This window comes from Cheilinus undulatus, linkage group 14 (assembly GCF_018320785.1).
Source record: "Cheilinus undulatus linkage group 14, ASM1832078v1, whole genome shotgun sequence".
Taxonomy (NCBI): domain Eukaryota; kingdom Metazoa; phylum Chordata; class Actinopteri; order Labriformes; family Labridae; genus Cheilinus; species Cheilinus undulatus.
Window position 1 is genome coordinate 17,071,737 of NC_054878.1, and position 23,039 is coordinate 17,094,775.

The 23,039-nt window shown below is 39.1% G+C and overlaps 1 protein-coding gene across 4 annotated transcripts in view; it reads left to right on the forward strand.

Moving 5' to 3' along the window:
- The window catches only part of LOC121521940 (kelch-like protein 29), a 172,152-nt gene that overhangs the window by 52,137 nt on the left and 96,976 nt on the right, over positions 1 to 23,039 (forward strand). For all 4 annotated transcript variants that reach the window (XM_041806153.1, XM_041806152.1, XM_041806154.1 and 1 more), the window contains exon 3: positions 8,249 to 8,560. In XM_041806153.1, coding sequence (XP_041662087.1) covers positions 8,285 to 8,560 — 276 coding nt within the window. In that variant the 5' untranslated portion in view covers positions 8,249 to 8,284. The remainder of the gene's footprint in view (positions 1 to 8,248; positions 8,561 to 23,039) is intronic.

The window sequence follows — 23,039 nt, forward strand, 5'->3', positions numbered from 1 at the left end:
GAATTTTGTGAGGCTTTCATATGAAAGTTAGAACTGTTTCCTTGTTTTACCCCATGCTCTAATGGAACCTTCAAAGATATTTCTCTGAATTATGTTTAATACAGAGACAGAGTTTATTCCAATGACTTTTTATGCAAGCAAGTAGCAGATGTGTTGTTCTTATTGATTCCATAGAAGAAAATCCCCTCTTTAAAATAATCTTAATAAATTAATTTATTTGATGCAGAGGGAGGGAGGGACAGCTTAATGGTGTGCATTGTAACTTGGATCATGATTAATGTTTTACTCCATCCAGCCATTCATCCATCCATCCATCCATCCATCCGTCTTCTTCCACTTATCGTAAGGTTGGGTTGCGAAGGCTGAGCAAATAAAGCTAGACGTCCCTCTTCCCCAGGAACATAGCAACATTTACAAATTCCTCCTCAGAGATTCATGTGGCAATCCCAGGCCAGATAGGATGTGTAATCCCTCCAGTGAGTTATGGATTTGCCCCAGTGTCTTCTCCCAGTTGGGCATGCCTGGAAGACCTCCACAGCGCAGCGACCAGGAGGCATCTTGATCAGATGCCCGAACCACCAGCCTCCCTCCTGAGGAATCTCATTTCAACCACTTGAACGCACAATCTCACTCTTTCGGTCATTACCCAGAGTTCATGACCATAGGTGAGGGCTGAGAGGTAGATTGACCGTAAAATCAAAAGCTTTGCTTTCCAGCTCAGGTCCCTTTTAACCACAACGGCACAGTACAGTGCCTGCAACACTAATGATGCTGCACCAATCCACCCGTTGATGTCATGGTCAATTTTACCCTCACTGAACAAGACCCAAGGATACAAATTTTTTTATTTGTTTTCTATAAAATACATAAATACATTGCTTAATTTTATATGTCACATATAGATTACAAAGTGACAGATGCTGTTCTTTTGCTTGCAGGTCATGTTTTAACATGCCAGATAACCTTTTATTTTGGCCACGTGTTTGTAACTGAGGCTACTTAAGTCTTCAGATACAACAAACATGTCATTCACATGTAAAATATATTTCTCAGCAGTTCATATGAACTTCCAAACTTGATAACTTCTTATGTATACACTTACTTGTACTTCCTGGAACATTGTGTGCTCATTGCAGTTTCAAATCTGACATATTATATTTTTTTTCTTGACAAGGAGTCTAAACACACCCACCAAGTATTTCACCCTCAGCCTCCTCTGCAGCTTTTAACTCCTAATGTGACAGACAGCACAGTGCAGACGTCAGCCAGTCACTTCATCAGGTTTGATTGCTGACAGGATGTTTAAACTTTTTGTTTCAGACGGCTGTTCATTTTGGAAACAGATTCTTGTTGCTACTCTTTGGGTTTACAGAGTTTTAGTGCCTTTATTTGTTAGATTTACATCTCTCAGTAAACAATTCTTGGTCAATAGCTATTATTTCATGATGGAGTCTGAAGATAGTGTATTTTTATGGGAGAGCCAGATAGGTAAGATGATTAATATTCTGACAGGATTGCAGGAGCTGGAGAGCTGTATTAATTGCTGTAGGCTACGATTAAAATGATGTCATTGGTGTCTTGTGGAATTGAGAAGGCTCTTTAAAAGATTGGCTTTACATGCACACCTCACAGCAAAGGTTATCTTCTCTCCTCTGAAAGACTGTTGTTTTGTCTGAGCTGATATTGACTTCATTGGATGTGAGAGAAAATGGGCAAACCTTTATTGGCACATTGTCCCTGCAGCAGCAGCACAGCTCAGAGCAAAGTGTCACAGCAGATGTGATGTATTTAAGTGTTTATCTGCTCTGACAGAGTCCACAGGTGTGCTGGGTGTTGGTTTCCACAGGCACCTCTGAGAGCAAAACTCTTGTCAACACTGTCTGACAGAAACACACTGAACCCACTCTCAGCCTCTAGTCAAATATGCACAAACAACAACACACACACATGCACACATAGTCTAAAGTAGTTACAGAATATGAAGTGATGTAGTAAATTCTAGTGTCTTTAATTATTGTCTTCATCCTTCCGTTTAACGAGGGCCATAAATATACTGGTGTAGTGGGATTTGACTCAGTGACACTTGTTCTGCAGGGATCAGTTGTCAGCCTCTGGTTACATAGCAAATACTGATGTTTATAGAGCAAGCATGACAGGAATTCACTCACAGGATTGTGCACATATTGAAGTGCAGAGCTGAGATTCTTCTCTGGGGAGTATGAAGCATGGTAATGTGAGAGGCTCTCTTGGAGAACAACTTTTGTTGTTCATATAAACTACTTTAAACAACACACATTTACTCTAGTGTTACAGAAAGAGAATGCACAAGACGTTTAAATCAGAGAGTATGAGATCTGCAGGGATATTGTTACTGTTTATACCAGGAGTTTTGCATTGATAAGACAATTTTGGTTTATGTTCTACACTATAATAAGTTGTAAGGCTGTTGTTCAACACTGTTAGTTCAGCAGACAGTTGATCAACTGTAACATCAGTATACATCCTACAAGCTACTAAAATTTAAAGACTTTGTTGCATCGTTATGGCATTACTATACCCTTTTACTTTTAAAGTTGTGCAAACTTTAAACTGCATAAGCTCAGTGCAAATAAAACATGTGCTCCAGGCATTTCCTGACTCTCAGTTTGTCAAGGATGCAATATATTCATTCTTTATATTGACTAACTTACAAATCTAAAATTCAAAGTTTCATCCATTAATAGAATGCAAATACATGAGTTAAATATGGCACGTTGAACTCTCTTTAGAGCAAGGAGGAGCATTTAAAACAGATGTATAGTGGAGCACACATGAGCGTGGCTGCTTTGTAACCTCAGCAATCATATTGTCTATAAGAGAAGCTAATACAGACTGCACGCTTTTCAAGACTGAAGTGGTAATATTTCTTTTTTCTAATTTTGTTTTACTTGTTTCAAAGATTTTATCAAAGATGAAGACCTTAACCACCATGCTGCTGCACTTCTCTCTCCCATCATAATGGAGTCCAGTCCCGCCTGCGTCTCTGACCAGTCTCTTGCATGTTGGCCTTATGTGACGTATGTGAGAAGTTTTTTTGCCTTGTAAAACAAAACTTCTTCCTGAGTGGGCTGAAAACAGCTGCCATCAGGACAACAAATACTCAAAAATTATTTTTTTCTTTATTTCCTTATCAGAGGGATTCATTACCTCCGCCAAGGAGGTTATGTGATCGGCAGGGTTTGTTCGTTTGTTAGTTTGTTTGTTAGCAACATAACTCAAAAAGTGATGGACGGATTTTGATGAAATTTTCAGTAAATGTCAGATATGGCATAAGAAAAACTGATTAGATTTTTGGAGTGATCCGGATCACCGTCTGGATCCAGGAATTTTTCAAAGGATTCTTTACTATTGGAAGACAGGGCTAATGGTGGAGGTCTGCGCTCTCTGAGTGCTTTTCTGGTTTTATTTATGTCAAGATTAAATCAATAAAAATAATAATGAGAAAAAATATGTAGATGCCAATTTTGTTCAGAAATCTAGACCCAATTTAAAAATTACACAAAAATTGAACACTATCATAACTTGTGTTTTTTTATTTTCACCAGCTGACCTGTAACACATTTACATTTAACATCACATATCTAAATGGGAAAATCCATAGAAATATTAGTCATGAGTATTGCTTTCTCTTAATTCTTTATAAACTTCAGCTCTGCTTATGAGAGCTATTTATTTTCTTTGAAGTGTCTGCACCTGCATAAACAAAAATCTCTGTCTCAGCCTTGTTTACTTTGGTTTATCATGTCATTGGCTGTTCGAGTAATTGCTATGGAAAAGTTATATGAGTTGGTATTGGTAAAGGGGTCACAGGGGTCATGTTGATAAATTTTATTTAGCGAAGGGGTTTGGGAGTCTTTGATCCCTGAACATCAAAGACTCATGTGCAAAGTAACTGAAAAGTGCTATTTGGGGTAAACTTGTTCTGTGGGTCCCCAGAGACTAAAAATGTGGTTAGAATGGAAGTCAGTGGAAAAGTTTTGTTGTCAACAGTTAATGAGGGCAAAATCTTCTGACACAGTCAAAATTTAACAGATGGGCATATAATAAAGAAAAACACACATTCTCCCCAAATATCATGATTAGGGGCTAGGGGCAGCAAAAGTAATCGAAAAAACTCAAAACTACAAAAAGATGTCTTGACAGGGTTCAAGGGTTTAGGAATCCAGTCGTCAGGGATTAAAGGACAACATGGAGGCCTGAACCGTCCGACACCTCCGCAGTTGCCGCAGAGATGGTTGCCTCCACGTAACTTGCGTTACTGGTCATAAACCTGGAGCCTGTCATTATATTTATGTCAGTCAAGTGATGGTTGATGCCGGTCTGCAGGATCCTTAGGTTGGCAGGCTGTACTCCCTCCTCAGAAAGTATGGCTGCCTCAGGTTGCTATGGTTACTCCTATCATCTAACAGCTGCTGCACATTAATTTGGAACAGTGTAATGATTTTTTTACTGGAACTGCCTGTGACGTTCACAAGGTTTCCATACATCAGAAGTTAATGCACACCAGTGGAATTTCCAGAGCCAATCAGAATCAAGTATTCACCAAGACCGTGGTATAAATGCCAATGCTGATACGCTGGTATTATCATGCTTCCCTACTCTTTATTTAAGCACAAAAAGCTTGATTGTCATCCTTTTTTCCATGCTGCTTACTTCAGTCTGCCTGAAGGATTTTCGGCAAAGCTCTCTGTGTGGGTTTTAAAAATTTCATTCAAAGTCTTTTCCTGCACAATATAATGGATTTGTTCTCAGTGTACCCTTGTTCTTCAAGTCTTACGCAGTGTAAAAAGACTATTACATTTTTGCAGTTAATGAAGAGTTTTGGTAGAACAGTGATTCTCAAGCACGAACCCTCAGCAAATCTAAAGTAGACTCTTAAAGAAAAGACAGAATTCTGAGTGGAAATACTGTCTGCCCTTGACTCTGATTCTTGTGGAAATATTGGCATTTTCTTGTGTCCTGTTTTTTGTGAACAAATTTTCTGTCTGCCCTCTTATTTCCCTGGTGAGGTGTGGAGCATGGACTGGAAGGAAATATTACCTGGCTCAAACGCTGCTATTGTTCTGTTGGACTGGCAACCCGTCATTCTCTCTAGCTCAGGCATATTTTCAGCAAACCACTGTTTTGTGAAATTTTTAATATTTTTTTTGGAAAATGTGGCTGTTATAGTTTAAGCAAGAAGCAGTGAGAAAGAGTTGGCTCTCAGCTTTCAACCACTCTATCTGGCTCTTTCTCTGCGTCTCAGCTTGCTGTATTTTGACAGAGCAGAGATTGAAGGACAGAGAAGTGAATGAAGTTTGGAGAGGAGATTCAATGCATGAAGAAAAACGATGACAGGAAGCAGAAAAGAAAGATTAAAGTGAGTGTTTGTGATGAACAGAAGGGTCAGTGCTCCTGCTACAGGCTGCATCATGTACTGCTTACATCAAGCCTTTGAAACTAACTTTACATTTTAGTAACTGCTTGAAGACTCTCACACTACACTGGAATTATTGATGAGTCTTTTCATTAAATGCTGCATAAATCACAGTGGTTTACTTGTAATTTATGCTGCTTTTGTAAAAACTCACCCACTCATATACATAGTTACATACAGAGATGAGGCATCATCAGTGTGACAGACTCCAGCAGGACTGATGAACACAGACCTACTATATCTCTCATTACAGACCTTTGGATATTGCATAGGATGTGGCTGGTTTGGAATTGTTGTTTCATTTCATCTGTTAGGGGCTCAGGAAGCATAACTACTCATAGCAGACATTGCTTACATTCATGATATTATATACAGTGATACTCTGCTCATGCTACACAATAACTCCATACCACAGGCTGATTTAATTCAACTCAGTGTCGCCTCTTTGACATCACAGCTTCCTCTGCTCAAAGAAGGTGGAAAACTCCCACTGCATGTCTAATGTGATCTGGTTGAATTGAGCAGCTTTTAGATGTTTGAGATGAGCTGTAACTGTAGAGTATTCCTCTCTTCAGATGTATGATTTTGGACTGGAGGGTCACAGTACTGCTGTGCTGTCCCCAAGAAAACCGGACTGAGAGTGTCCGATGCTCCCCACAGGATTATAGGGGATCATAGTGGGGGGACCTCAAACCTTCTAGGGGGGTTTGGGAGTATGCTCCCCAGGGGGAAAAAATAAGGACATTTTGAGGTTAAATGCACCAATGTTGGTGCAATTAAATAATCATTCAGACACTGCATTTTCTGTTTACTTGGGTTGTCTTTGGGAAATATAAAAATTGGTTTGATGATCCGAAACATTAAAGTGTGATAGATATGCAAAAAACTTAGGAATAAGAAAGGGAGCAAATACTTTTTCACGGCCCTGTACAATAAGATGAAGACGAACACCTGAAATGTTTCAAGGCTTTGTCTCCTGTCGCTTGAGTGTCTGAAGCTCAGTTCACAGCGTGCAGAGCGTTCATCTAAGCTGTGCACATACCGGTTAACTGTTGAGCATGCCGACAGGATATCTGCTTTATGAAATTCTACGTTGGTGGGGGAAGTTAGACTGTAGTGATCAGGCCCACCCACAGATTTGGTTGGGCCCTTTGTTGGATCAGTAGCATTGGTGCCAGCATCCTGGCTAACAGCTATCTCAGTTTGGAGATAAGGAAGTGTCAACCTGTTGTTGGGTTGTGATGGAAAATTATTTCATTGTGCCACTTTTTAACCCGTTAAACACTTGCCTATTTTTTTACATCTTTCCATCTTTTTCTAACAATTTTTCCTATTATTATCAATTTTTGCCACTTTTTAAATCCCATTCCATCACCTTCTCTGGCCATTTTTGCTACTGTTTAGCCATTTTAAACACTTTTAAATCATTTCCACCACCTTTCCTGCCTGAGTTTGCCATTTTTATTCCATTTTTGTCCTTTCCCCCCATAGTTGCCTGTGTTGACCCATTTTTGCCACGTTTATGCCCTTTTAACCACTTTAGACTTGTAACCCCTTTTTCACTTTAATTTTTTCTTCTGTTTTCCCCCCTTTTGACCCATTATTGCCATTTTAACCATACATTTTTGGACTCTGTTAACCAATATTTGCCAAATTTAACCCTTAAATTTCACCACCTTTTTCACAAATTTTTACAACTTTTAACTGAGCTGGGCAATTAATCAAAAATTAGATTAAAATCGCAATATGGCCTGCTGCAATTTTCAAATCACAGAAGGTACAATATTTCTTTAACCTGCAATTTATGATAAAATACTGGTTTAAACCTTTTTATTGCAGTAGAAATGTTAGTCATTGCATAGTTATGTAATCATTCAAGGGCCTTTTTTTAGAATAGTCAATAAAAAAATCCTACTTTATTCATTTTTATACTGTTTTTCTTATCAAATGTGAGAATGACAACACAACAATTCATATCAAGTTGGCAACTCAAGTCAAAATCATCACAAATAAGTTTTTTTTTTCTTTTTTTTTTCAAGATTGCGTTGGTTGTAATATAGAATGATTTAATTGATAGTGTTTGTTGGAAAATACATAAGATGAGGAACTTAAGGAATAATCACATTTGAAATTGCCATTGCAATATTGGGTAAAAAAAAAATCGCAATTAGATTATTTTCCCAATTTGTTCAGCCCTACTTCTAACCCATTTTATTTCAGTTTTAAAAAGAAGTTTACATTTGTAAGGAGGCTATATACCATTGCATGAATACATTGAAATAATATATTTGCTGTTTTGAAAAGTATTTTTATTCAGGTAAAAAATTATGGATATCACAGCTTAACTTTACAATGGACCATGATTTTACTGACCTCCATGGGCCCCAAGTTTGGCTGGGTCCCAGAAAGCTCTCCCCTTTTGGTTGGCCTTCATGGTGATAGAAATTAGACTATGGCTGAGTGCAAAGATGCTTCACACAATAGATTTGGCTCATCAAGGTTTTGGCAGTGATAGTGTTTTTATAGACCTGTGTTGCTGATGTCTCTTCCTCTTGTACAGATCTTGTTAATGACTTTAAGATAAAAGAATTAGAAGTAACAAATGAGCTGTGGCGTGCTCAATTTAGTGTGGTGCATTTGGAGCAGATGTTGTAAGCATCTACACCTTAGCATCATGTTCTCTTCTAAAACCACCTGTTGTGTTCCAGCTCTGCAGTCTTCTACCTGCGTTTTCATACTTGCAGTGAAATAGATTCAAAACAATTGATGCCCTTTTCTTTCTGTCTTCTGCAGGACCACTTCCATTGTTCCCTCTGAGAGGAAGTGGAAATGATGTCACGCCATCATCATCGCTTTGAGAGAGACTTTAGGGGACCCTGGGAGAGGAGAGACATCTGTCCTCCAGTCCTCCACAATGGAGGAGCTAATCACAGCTGTGCCTCTGCCATCATTAATGGGAACAACCGCCCAGGGCTCCTTCCTCTCCCTGTCACCCCCTCCCTCCTTCCCACGCCGATAACAGTTGCTGTGACGACATCAAGCAGCAATATAGCCATTAAGCGTGGCACGACAACAGCAGGATCGGTGGTCCCGTCCTCGATCAAGGTAAGAGACTCATCCAGTCAGATTCGGCAACGCCTGTTGTCTCTAAAGCTGTAACATATCTGTCTCTGTGACATTTCACCTTGGAACAACATGGAGTGTACAGGGTGCTCCGTGATATGTGCTGTCATTGGAGGTAGTAATAACTGTGATATAGAAGTGAAAACAGGATCAGCTGAGCCAGCAGCATGTCTGACTCTCTCACAATGCCAAAACACAAAGTGAATTGTTAGAAGTAGACACAGCATATCACGCTCGGTGTTTCCTCCAGTTCACCACATTTCTTTATCTGTGTCTCTCCCTGTTGAAACTTTTAAATCTGTGAAAACTATCCAACTGGACATTTTCTCCAACTTTCTCCACGCTGTTCAGGATTTCAACTTCATCCTCTCTCTCTCTTTCTCAAAAGTTTCTGCACTGACATACTTGTCTTTATGGTTCAGATCTCTCTTTCTCTGCTCCCTTTAGCCCTCATTACTACCGCTCTCTCTCTCTCTTCAACGCTTCATTCTTCTAAATCATTACAAGTCCTAAGTTGTGAATTTTGGAGAGCCAGGGTGCACTTTCCTAATATATATCTATATTTATATTAGATATAAAGATTAAAGAAATGATCTACCAAACACAAATGTATTTATGATAGGTTTAGACTCACAGGTCACATCAAAATCACAAATATTATTCAAATATTTTGACACAATTCAAAATGTCAGGAAATTGATATGGTTGATGTACCTTATTTAATCCTCATTTTCATCAACGGACAGTTTGAGTCCAACAAACCAGCTGCTGTGGTTTTCTCTGTGCTCAGTTTTCACCTTCTCTGGAGCACAGATGCAGCAGGCTTTTAGCTGCGTTTGGATTGACAAGGCTTGCTTTTAGTGTCTGTAATGTAAACATGAATGTATCTGACATATTGATACCCTGTCTGAACTATCTTTGGAGCTGTGAGTTACTCAGCCTGTCCCGTCTCACTGTGAATTGTACCATCCCTAGGCAGGAGATAGTCTGACTTGATGGGTATGCTAAGTGTGCTAAATAAAAGCAAGAATGAATTAAGAAATCTGAGTTCACATCAGACTCCACCACCAGGAGTTATGACAGGCAAAATAATAGTGAAAACCTGCTGTACAACATAGACAGTAAAAACAGTCAATGAAATTATAGGATCCATTGTCAGTTGTATCTCAGGACAAGTGTTGCGCTTTAATGAGTGACCATGTTAACTGATGCATTTCCTTAAATGCATATCTGCCAAGTTCATTTTAGATCTAACAAGAAGCATTCAGTGTTGTTTTTACAGTACACATGTTGTAACTAAAACAGCCATCAACACTTTCAGCTGGAAGTCACCACTTCGGACAGTTACCTGTTAAACCATAACACCTGCTCTACTACAGCATCTGCGAAGCAAAGGTTTTAGTTCATTCTTCACTGACAAGTTTCTGATAAATACTTTACTTACTTAAGCCCACCAGTTGTTCAAAGTATTTTGCAATTTAAGCAGAAATGATTGTTAGGCTATATGTGTTTTGTGTATTTATATTGTTGTGATCAACTGATAGAAAGGCTGAAGATGTTTACAAAAATTTTTGTGCTTTATAATGGTTAAAGAATTCCAGCTTTGTAGTGTAAAGTAGGCTGTAGTTCAATTTGTGTTCTTCACCCCATCACCTAGGATTCATTAGCTAGCTCCCTATAGGAGTGTGTGAAGAGGGGGGCCTTTTCCCAAAAAAGGTTGGATATTTCAGCCTTTCCCCTGGCTGTGTTTCCATGGATACCATTCCTTTCTCTCTTTACACTTACTCTCACTGTCTGATCATTTGCTTTAACTTGAACTTCAGCACTTCAATGTGGGCTTTTTTCTCTCTCTCTGGCTGCTTCTCGTTCTCAGAGCAGAGGTAAACAATGCTCTCTTAATTCAGCCTGTAAGTGCACATCATTAGATACCCTTCTGAATGCACTGACCACAGACACTAAATCTGCTCTGGCACCACATCAGCTTTTCTTTTTGTGCTGCTGAATAATTACACACAGCCTGTCAAAGTCTTGCCAGCTCATACTGTGGCTTGTGTCATCATCCAGTGTCCTCCACACGTATTAGGTGTATTTTCTTCCCACGTGCTCGTGCAGGTCTTTGAAGGTAAAGTGTATGCAGTCATGTGGGTAAATGTTTGAGCAGCTGTAGTGTGGAACAATCCTTTTTCATAACCCTTCTACTCTTCTTGAGCCATTTTAGTGCAGGTAATAGACTTTGCTTTAATAACAGCCTAGAGAAGATGCAGAGGTCTGAAGGAACCATCATTACCAGAGTAGTCCGGGGCTCTGTCTTCCTCGTCTCTGTCTGATGTCCTCTCACTCTGTCAACTTTTATCAAACCTGTTCAGGATCACAGAGTCAGACGGATGGATGCATCTCGCTCTCCCTTTTACTCTGCTCTGCCCATGTCTGACAGGCTTTTATTGATCTCCACTGTTCAGACAATCTTTCTGTATAAACCAGGTGGCTGACACTGTGCTCTGACAGCAGGTGAGCATCAGATGTCTTTTCATATTGCACGACGGGGCATGCTTGCTGTCCACATTACATTTATTAAATGTTAACCTCTCTGCAATACATTTTTTTTTATTCTTACCAAAAGTTTGACACATGTATGGGTTATATTTTGACAGTGAAGAAAGAGAGGTGTGGCCCTTGTGGCCCTGGGCTGTCTCTTGCCTCTGGCAACACAAGTCAGAGCATATGTGAAGCGCAGATATGGATATTCTTTTAAAAAAATTCTGTATATCCTTCAAAAATCAATCACTCCTCACCTTTGCGAGTGAGAAAAGTAAAGAAAATAGAGACAATATTCCTGTCAGACACTCCTGGTCCTTTGTCATCTCCCTCTTTCTTCATTCCTCATCCATGCTATTGTCAGAGGAAGAGAGGGAGATAGAAACAGCGCCACAAAGTATTAACAGCATGTGATGCGTTACTCTTGTGCAGTGAGGATGCTGTAATAGGAATCAGTGTTGCTGATGCTTACTTGAGATGCATGCTGTTCCTGTTAGGTGAGAGCACAGTCTGATGGCTTTGATACACAATGTATACAACGTAGACACAGTGTTGTTGACTTGAAGCTTTTGCATACTGTGAAGTAAAAAATCTAGTACATTTGTTATCCAAACTAAATTGACTCCTGCTGAAGAACAAAGGTTTCATGCATCAGCAGCCACAAAATGTAGAAACATGTTTGAAATTGGTTGTAGACTTTTTCTGAAAGTTGTTCTTTGGTAGATGTCATGAAAAAAAAAACAAAAAACATTTTAATATTTCTTGCACCAATCAATGGAGCACATCTAGAAACAAAATCAGACATTGTGACTTTGTGGTCATTGATTTGAGCCAGGGCAGCCTAGCTGATGAGTTGCAGCAGAGCTCTCACTGTGACCAGAGCACCGCACAGCACAGCAGGAGTCATGGCCTCACTCTGACTCAATCAGAAAAATGAAAGAAAAAAAACGAAATGTGAATCCTGTGAGTGTTTCTCACGTTTTTGTTGTCTTGTAACTGGTGAGATAAAGATTGCAATTACATTTTTTTTCTTAACATTGAAAGTCTAACATTTGTAGGACAGTTCCAGTAAAGGTAGAAAAAGAAGCACTAATTCAGCTGTTTAGAAAAGCTTCTTTTGAAAATTGGGGTAACACTGTGATGAGCTGCTGAAAACTGTACTGAAAATGAGATGTTTAAAATTTAAGAAGGTGAGCAGTGGGGGAGCTAGATGGAGGAGAAAGAAGAAAGAGAGGAGGAGAGGAACGGAGGGAAGCAAATCTGTCATCAGCCATGATGACAATCAACAAAGCAGACAGACACAGCAAGGTGTTAAAGAAAATCTGCTGCATTATGAAGCAATCCTCAGCTAGTGATTTTTTATTGATAATAAACAGATGATTCATCCAGTCTGATAATAAAGAAGGTTCATAGTAAACAAATCTTTCAGATATAAAGCTTTTGAAGGGGGTTGTTTTCCATTCCTGACATTTTAACTTAAATTGAAACAGTAAAATGAATGGTAAATCAGAGTTTTTATCTTCCTCTGAGGAGCAGAGAGCTAAACAGTCTTCTTCACCCTCTGCTGTTGGATTTGATTTATTAAACACTACTGTGTGTTGTCATCCTATCACAGACTCAGTGTGTCATTTACATTCAGTAAAAATGTAATTTAATCTAAGCTACTATACACTTAATTTCTCCCCTCTTTTCTGTCATTTATCCTTCATACACCTTTCTGTCAAACCTGAAGTCTTTTTGCAGGTGAGTCACGTGTCTCTATTGGACTGACACTGTTTGAACAGTTCTGAAATTTCAAAAACTTGGAGCTGGAGGTCTGTGGAACATTTTGTTCTCTAAGTGGTAAAGTGGTGCGACTGTGTCAAAGGATGTTTCGCACTAAAAGTCAGCGTGTCAGACACCGAACTGAGAATCCATCAGCTTTCTCAGCTTCATTCGTCTTGTCAATAATGGTTTGCATAAGAAAAAAGTTCAAGTATGACAGATGACAGTTTTGTAACTGCAGCTCCTTCTTTCTTCTTATGATTAGATTTTTTCTCACTGGGAGGACTGGTTACCAGTCTTTGCCACTTGCAGACTGATTTTTATGAACAAACAGTCAAAGCTTGTGTGGTTGGAGCCACACACCTGATTTTAACTGAACCAACAATTCTAGTCTCTCCTCTCTGTTTTACTTGTCATCAGTCATCCATCAGTTCTTGTTAATGTAATTTTCCAGAAACACAAACATCCTCAGGCTGTTTGTGGATAAACAGTTGTACAGTCATTAAGACACAGTCAACCTCAAGGGGGCAAAGTGAGGATTAGGTTTTGACTTAAGATGAGGTATAAAAACATGCGGTTGTAAGCTAGAAGCTGTGATTTTGTGTCCACCTGGAGTGATTCTAGTGCAATCTGTATGTCTCTGCACTATGTGGAGAGAATTAAAGAGTTAAGCCCTTTTCACACCGCCGCGCGGCAACTTGACGCCTCCACTCATTTTAATGAGGGAAGGGCAGCAGACGGGAAGCAGTTTTAACTGCGGCGGTAGGACCCAGAAGCGGTTGCTGCCCACGTGAAAGCGCACAGATTTTGCCCTGCGGCTCGGAGTTCAGCATGTTGAACTTTCTGGCGGCAGCCGCCTGGCAGCAACCAATCGCATCGAAGGAGGGAAAGAACCCGAAAATAGCAGGCTTTGTGGGTCAAAGCAAACAATGGAGGAGCTCATAATGTTGGTGTCAGAATATCCTGAGCTCTAAAACATTTTCTCTTAGTATTTGAAAGTAAGTGGATTTAAAATGAGTCATTAATTCAAAGACAGTTTTTCAAAATCGCATTCACATACGTGTCACTAGGCTGCCATCTTTTATTGTCAGATGTGTGAGGATAGCAGGTCAAAGAACAGGTTCAGGTTAATGCTGCCTTTGTCTGTGTAGTTAATCTCTCTGTGACAGGATGTTTGGCATGTTTTATCACATCCTTATCTTCCATTTGGCCCTAATGTCTGTCTTTGTGTCTTCTCTGTAGAGGTTTTGATCCTCTTTGACCTTCTGCACTAACAATACAATCATCCATCATTCATCTGAGCCCATCTCGCTGTCTCAATCCTGCAGACATGGCCAATAAATGTTTTTGTCTCTGCCTTTCATTGAAATCTGCTTCAGCTCAGCTGAATTGAAATGCTTTAGAGGAAACAAAACATGCACAAAAACAGGTTATTGTTCTGTGAAACCACCCACAGCACCTATAAAAGGTATTTACTCCCTGTGAAAAGTCAAAACACATTTTAAAAAGTAATGTCAACGAAATAAAAATATGTAATGTAAATAAATGACTGCATAAATATTCACCTCCTTCATGTCAGTATTTAGTAGATGCACCTTTGGCTGCAATCACAGTACTGAGTCTGTGTGGATAGGTCTCAATCAGCCTGGACGCTGCAATTTTACTCCATTCTTCTGTGCAAAACTGCTCAAGCTCTGTCAGGTTGCACTGGGATTGGGCGTGAACCCCCTTTTCAATTTTAGCCACAAATTCTCTATTGGATTAAGATCTGGGTTTTGACTCGGCCACTCTAGAACATTCACCTTGTTGTCTTTAAACCATTTCTGTGTAACTCTCGCTGAATGCTTCGATCGTTGTCTTGACTGAAAATAAATAATCTCCCAAGCCGTAGTTCTCTTGCAGACTGAATAAGATTGTCTTCCAGCATTTCCTTATATTTTTCTGCATTCATTTTACCCTCTACCTTTACAAACCTTCAAGTGCTGGCTGCTGAGAAGCATCCCCACAGCATGATGCTGCCACCACGGTGCTTCACAGTGGGGATGGTGGTTTTGTGGTGATGTGTAGTGTTTGGTGTTCTTCAAACATAGTGTCTTGTCTGATGGCCAAAAAGCCCCATTTTAATCTTATCAGACCAAAGAAATTTCTTCAACTTGATCGTGAAGTTTCCCACATTTCTTGGTGTAATGGTAGCCAGGAATACTGATTGACTGGACTTTCCAGACACAGGTGTCTTCATACTACAATCACTTGAGACAAATTCACTGCACTCAGGTAATTCCAATTTCACAAACTATAAGACTATTAGCTCCAATAGTTGAATTAGATGAATTAGGATTCAGAATAATATATCTTGTTTTGCTTTGTGAAAGATGAGATAAGACCCTCATTTCCATTTACATCATGACTTTACAATAGTGTGAAAGAGCAGCAGAGTCTGTTGTCATCCAGTACTGTTTATCTTCTCTCCCAGTCACAGTAGTATGTAAGTGAGAGTTGAGCCCACTAGCTATGTGCTTAAAAAGTGAAGACAAGTCTTTAAAACTATCTTCTCCTGTCTGCTCTGAGTTGTGTTGATAAGTCAGGAGATTCGTCTTCACTCTGCAGCTGGTCTATAAATATACTACACACTGGTTGAAGACTCTTTGCCACTTTATAACCTCCTGTCTGTTTATAACTGATTCCACCTTTTCCATCTAACTCTCCTGATACTTTATATAACTTCTCATTTATGTAGAAGTGATCCTTGTTCCTGCGTCAGCATCACCTCTTTCTGAGCAGCTTGTGTGAAATTGGATTGCTGATCCGTTGGCGCTGAGTGGCAGAGATGTAATATGAGATCGCAGCAACCACATTTTGGATGTTAGAGACGGCTAAAATGGGACATTAATGGCTTAGAGATGACTCTTGACTCCTGGTCCTCATCTTTTCAAGGCTGGAAACGCTGCGGAACAACAAATCCAACACAAAAGGCCGTGGTCAGACACTTCACAGTGTGTGGACGGTTGTCAGATTTGCTTGATTAGCTCAGGGGTTAGGGGTCATGGATGATACTGAAGTGGCTGTCGTCTTAGATTTGCTTTCATCTTTTGTCATCGCTGCCACCTCTGAATCCCACATCTCCACTTCTTCATCAAGAAATTAGTGTGACACAAGAAAGTGATACTTGACATAAGTTCAACCTGATTCATTGACATGAAGAGCGAGAGAAAATTATTTCCTTTTCGAAGACTATTCAGGTAAGCTTTCTTACAGCAGCTTTCTAAGTAGGATACACTTTAAGAGTATTTATTGATTATTCTATGCAGAAAAATCATGATTAAATGCAGAGAATAAAACTTTGAGACACATTTGATCTAATCCAACATCACTCTTGTTTCTGAGGCTGCTTGTCAGATTAAAATAAATGACACGCTTTATAAAGAAAGCTCTTTCTTTTAATATTTTTAGATAGCTGCTATGTCCTGATTGTAAAACGCTTTCAGTTTGTTTGGTACAACACAGTCTTTACTCCGGTGTAGAAATAAGCTCAGACACTCCTGAAAGTAAGTCATTCAGCCATAGCAACAAAGGTGATGTTATAATGATTTAAACTTTCTGTAATGACCAATGTCTAATATTCACTTTTTTCTGGCATTAAATTTAACACTCATTGTTAACTCTAAACTGCCACTTTAGCTGTGTAGGCCTCTTATGTCACACAGTTACTCCCTCATCTCTCTCATCTCTCTCTTCCTGTTTGTTCTATTCAGTAATATCAGAATAAAGAGTGGTGGCATTTACAAAGGTCCACATGACATTCAGAGTGCTGCCACTCTAAAGTTAACTCTATATGAAAGGTGAAGGTGAAGGCAGCTTTTAAAGCCTGAGTCATGTCATGGTGAATATCAGATATCAGTGAGGAGAACTGTTTAAGATGCAGAGGTAAACAGTCCATCTCTCTGCAGAGTGTTTGACTCTTCTCTCAGCTTTGTCTCACTCTTGATGTTCAGGTCTGGAGCTCTCAGCATCAGTTACATGAAGCTAAACAACCTGAGGTGTTTTATGTCCGGCTGCTGTGTCTCTCAGCCAGATGTGAGTAAATGAATTCTAACTACAAAAAGAGGAGTTCTGGACGATTGCCCTCAGAAGCTGCCTGAGGCTGAATCTTGACTCCCGGTCAAAGTAAGACGTTTACTCCTTCATTCTTATTGAACAAGGTGGACAAAGAGCTTCTGTTGCTTTGACTGGAAACATATATATATATATATTTAAATAAGGCATTTTGATGGTGACTTTTGCCTGTTATAACTGTGGCATACGTTATTCTGTGTTCTTCAACAGTTTCTGGCAAGACAACAGTATCACACTGAACACACCGTCATGCAAACATCTCATGAGATTGCCCCCTACTGGCAACAGGAAGTGACTGATTAGGGTAATTTGTTTATTCTTCCTGTGCTGAAACTGTCAAGCTCAGATTTAAGATTCATTAATGGACACCTCGCTGGAGACATCTCGCCAATTTCACAGGAAGTTGGCATAACTCATCTGACTTCAGGCATATTTCACATGCATAATGAAGGTCTGCTCCTCTACACATTTACAGGTTGATTTCATTTTTTTTCTATAGCAAAACCTACTGTAAAAGGCCAGTAACACCTCTAACATAAATGTCCAATCTTCTTTATATTTCAAATGATAAAAATATCAGTCCTGCCAAAATCACATCTAGAAATCGGCATCTTGTTTTGCCATTTTTGAACCTAAGTTTGACTACCAGTACTATCTATGCAAAGTGTGATATGCTTAGTTAGTTAGTTTTCTATTAGATGACAGTCCTGGGAGGATCTGCTTATCTCTCTGCTGTGCTGCAGCAGACTGCACGATTGTGGCGTCACACCCAGACATGCACAGACTGCGATGGCCCTTCAGTGCCGCTTGCAGCCCTAGTTGCCTCTAAAATTTTGAGATTAGAGCAGTTGATACCGATATTATTAAAAAACTGCATCTAAATGATAACTATATGTTTCTGGAGTCTTTTTTTCATTACATAACCACATGTTAACAAAATTATTCTCAGTATAATAACATCTATCCATCCATCCACTGTGCACGCCTTTATTCCTGTTGATCATCAGGAAGTGTCCCGGCATGTACTGTCTGGTTACATGTTTTGGAAATTCTTATCAACACTAAAGGCTAAACCGTTTTTATTTTTTGGTATTTCTGCTCTAAATCACAAACCTGCCAACTATACTGCAGCACTAATTAGATCAGAGACTTCTGGGAAATAACAGCAGATGATGTTTGAGGAGGAGGATAATATCCCTGTTCATCTGGGTCTGCAAGTTAGAAATTATAATGAAATACATGTTCTGTTCAAGATATTTTACTGAATCTGGAGGCAAAGCAATCCAAAAGTAATTAAAGCAATTAGACAATAATTACTAAATATAATTAGACTGCTGAATTTCACTATTTTTTGACATTTTCAGATAGGTAATTTTGCAAATACATTTTGCAAGGAAACCTGAAATTGTGAAGACAGCAGACACAGAAATTTATTTTAGTGTCATAATGCTAACTACTGTAGGAATTTCAGCTCTTTTAAAGTGATGTTTATTTCTGGAGCTCATCTAGCTATGCAATCAGCTATGCAGTTATTCTCAATGAACTAGAAGTAAACTAATTTCAGTGTAATCCATCTCTGTCAGTGTAACAGCTTTATTAAATGAAGTAATGACTTTATAATTGCTTGGAGCTGAAGTGACGCTTCTCTCCATACAGGACTGATTATGTCTTAAATTACAGAGCAGGTGTGGGAGCGACTTGTGTGTGTCCTGACTCTGATGGTCATGGCATCATTAGAGAACTCAACACCTCTGATAGCAACATGTTCAAATGTCCTGATCTCTGTTAGCTCTGATTCAGTGTGGTCAGTGCTGACCTTGTTGAGACAGTTTTCTATTAAACCTTTGTTAATCAATGACACTTCACTCTTAAATTTACTTTTTGAAAAGATGTACTCTAAAAATGTGTCTGTTCAGATGATCTGGAATTCTAAAATGAATCAGAGATTTTCTCCCTTTTTGGCCAGTTTTACATTAATGTTTGTTCTACTATGACCATTGTTTATTACAACAGCCCTTAAAAAATCTGGGTTGAACTACTGTTACCAATTAAACTATATGGACAAAAGTATTCACCCACTGACCATTACACCAACAGGAACTGTGATAATATTGTATTCAAATACATGTACTTGAATGTAGAGCCCCCCCCCCCCCCTTTTGCAGCTATAACAGCCTCCACTCTTCTAGGTAGGTCTTCGACTAGATTTTGGAGTGTTTCAGTGGAAATGTGTGCCCATTTATTCTGTAGAGCAGTGGTTCTCAACTGGTGGGTTGAGACCCAAAGTGGGGCGCAAATGTGTGAAAAAAAATTGTGGCAAATTTTCTTGCAGTACATTCATCCATACCATTTGTTTTAATGTTTGATTGTGATAATGGGTACATTTAAATGGTTTATTATTTCAACTCATTTACCTCCTTTTCTTGCAATGAAAAAGCTGCTTCTCTAAGTATTTTCTCAAGATCTCTGGAAAATTAGCAAAAATCATGGGGAAAGGGAGTATAACACGTGTCAGTTTTGACCTTTCTCTTAAGCCTGTCATTTTGTTCAATACAAAGTGCAACATTTTTTATTAACTAAAATGCATTTTGAAATTTTTGGGGAATTTGTCTTTAAAGAGAATGGTGGGTCCTGAGGCCAGGCCAGTCAGAACCATTGCTGTAGAGCAGTGTTACTCAACCCTGCTCAACCAAAGAGCTAAATTGTTGAAAAACACCTTTGCAAGAGGCACAATGTAAGTGGTGAAAAGTGGGTGAAAGTGGCAATAAAAATAAGTTAAAGCTGGCAAAAATGGGTGAAAAAGCTGCAAAAAAAAGTTGCCAAAAATGGGTGAACATGGGTAAAATAGGCAGAAAATGGAAAAAAAAAAATGGGTGAAAAGTGACAAAAAATGTGGAGAAAAAAGTGGCAGAAATGGGTGAGACGTGACAAAAAAATGGCTTACAGGTGGCAGTAATGGGAAAAAAAAGCATAACATACAAAAAAAATAATGAAAAGTGACTAAAATTGGCAAAAAACAGAAAACAGTGGGGGGGAAATTGGGAAAAAGTGACATGTAATGGTAAGAGGCCCCTTAAATGGGCAAAAAGTGGCAAAAAAAGGGAAAATAGGCAATTTGCGAAAAGCAGAATAAAAGAGGCAAAAACCTGGGAAAAAGGGCAAAAATGGGATTAATGTGGCAAAAAGGGTTAAAGAGGGCAAAAATTGCAAATAAGGGCAATGGAAATATACAGACAAAAAAATAAAGGTTGACAATTAAGTCTGACAATTAAAGCCTACTGTATAAGTGTGTGAAACAAATTGCAATGGATAATTCTGAGGTCAAAGTTTCCCTTTTTTATGGTTTTCCAATTTAGACATAAAAGAGCCACATGTGGCTCTAATGTTGAGTATCACTGCTGAAGAGTGTTTATGAGGTCTGGCACGGATGTTGGACCAGAAGGCCTGGCTCACAATCTCCATTCCAGTTCATCCCAAAGGTGCTCATTGGGGTTGAGGTCAGGGCTCTGTGAAGGCCAGTCAAGTTCTTCCACACCAAACTCATCAAACCATGTCTTTGCTTTGTGCACTTGGGCACAGTCATGTTGGAAAAGAAAATGGCCTTCTCCAAACTGTTGCTACACAGTTGGAAGCATAGCATTGTCCACAGTGTCTGAAGGTAGTTCAGGTATGCTGAAGCATTAAGATTGGCCTTCACTGGAGATACTTACTAGAATATTGGGTCAAAAACAGAAATTTGCTATTAATCATGTGCCAATAGTGAGGAGGAAAAGAAATGTTGTCATTCTAATCTTGTAAATTTGCACTGAGTGAGGCTAAGAATATGACTTAAAATCTATCAGTGTGTAACCTTCATATTTTCCTGCTAAATGAGACATGTTAAATAAGGCACCAAAGGGAGAATGGGTCTATTCAAGCAGCTCACACCGTTCAGATCATCGCTGATAACCAAGACCAGAGACCCCATGTAAGGGATTTTTACCATGTGCTGAATTTTGGCAGAGCTGCACCAGGCTGTGGCAAACATCAGTAAAATAGGGAAAACCTGCCAGAGGGGAAAGAAAAAAATACTTAGAGCTCACAAAGCCAACAAACAAGATCTCTTTATATCTTCTACAGTTTAAAGAGACAGCAGTTATTAATGATTCATCAGCTCATCACAAGATCCTTTGCTCTGAATCTCTTGTGAGCCCCTCCTCAGTCTTGGTACTCAACAATGGTGAAAAGAGAAGGCACTTTCATCAAAAACAAAGAGGTGGGGTGTTATTAATTCCTGGTCACATCTGTCTGTATTGGATTCTGATTCATCAGACTGGAGCAACAAAAGGAGCAGCGTTTTTAATCAATCATAATCCTAGATCAGCACTTAAGCAGGATTAGTCTCTACACCCAGTGACTGTTGTCACTTCTCAGCATGTTAAGGAGGCTCACTGAAGAGGTGTAACAATAATTGTGGAAAAATGAGATTTTCATTACTGTATTTCTGTGATGTCAGCTGTTTTACTTATTTTACAGGCATTACTTGTGTCATTTACTTTGTCCTTGATTGCAAAAGCTGCTGTGTTGTTCTTACAGTGATTCTTTAGAGTTTGGCCGTCATTGAAGGATGTCAGTCTATCAGTAGATCATCATCACTTGTCAGGTGGTCAGTTTTGTACTTACTTTAATTTTGAACATGTGATTATTTATTCACTTGTTGCATTGTTACTAGCTGTTGCTGTTAGCTGTTACTCTTTTAGTTGCATGAAGAAATACAATGTGAAAGTAAAATGATTGTGTTTAATGTCAGTTTTAAGTTAGTTACTCTTTATGGGCAGTGATAGAGGGCGTCATGAACTGTCTGCATTAGGCTGATTTGTGGCCTCTATAAATGTCTTACTCAGGTTCATTTCCAGAGTTATTGTGTACTCAGATGAGCCTTCACAATGTGAAACAGGGAGCTCTTCCTTTTGTTTCTGCACTTAAATATACAGCTTTATTTTACTGGCTAAAAAAAACTAATTTAAAGGGGGTTTAATGGCTCACAGTAATGTCCGGGCACGGTCAGGAGATTGTGACTGCTCTCACAGCAGTGTCCTCTGCATGTGTGCTGATTGTCTTCATTATGAGCCCTGGCCTTTGTGGAAAACAACAGATTTAATATCCGCTTTCGTTATTTCACATTAATATTGATGTAACTCAGCAGCTTCTTTCACTGTTGACACTTTGCAGTATCTGAGGACATTCAAATCCACTGCTTTGTATTCATCTCTTCTACAAAGCAGTTCAGTCAAGAGGTGCTATTACATCATTCAAATTTATTTTTTTATTCATCTATTTTGCAATATAATGTTTCAAAATATGTTTAGTGAATACTTTAAAGTTGAATGCATCTATTCACTCAGTTTAAATAAACCTACTTGTTCCATATAGTATATTTCTTTCTAGCCTTATAACTTTTAACAGCTGAACTAAAGTTCACAAGAACTAATTACACAGCATAGCTCCTTCAGACTCACAGAAAATGGGTGGCAAAAATTGAGATTTTTAATCTCCACATCCAGGCAGACTAAGGGGCAATTCCATTTCTACCCCTTAACCCTTCCCTTTAGCCCTTCCCCTCTGCCTTCACCTTCGCCTTGCCCCTTGAAACAGAGTGGTAAGGGGTAGGGGTGAAAACCTTACCATAACAAATGAGACAACACTTGATTGCTGTTCATCATCATGCATTGCTGATAAATAGCTGTGTCATCAGAGGTGACATTAAATCGCTCATACTGTGGATCTCCATGTTGATCTTCTCCATATATTTATACAGTTAATAGCCCTGGTTTACACATGCACATACTGAAAATACAATGAACTTCATTTCCTAGGAGCTAAAGATTAGATACATGAGAAAACACAGCTATTGTATAGTCTACAAGCAATGTAGAAGATAGTTACATTTATTCGCCTCCTTCGTAGTCCATTGTGCCATTTAGCAAGTGAACACAGTGCATGGTGGGAATTTCATCATATCCCTTGGTTTCAAGTGTCTTCTTGAAAAATCTTTGTTTCAAGGGCTATG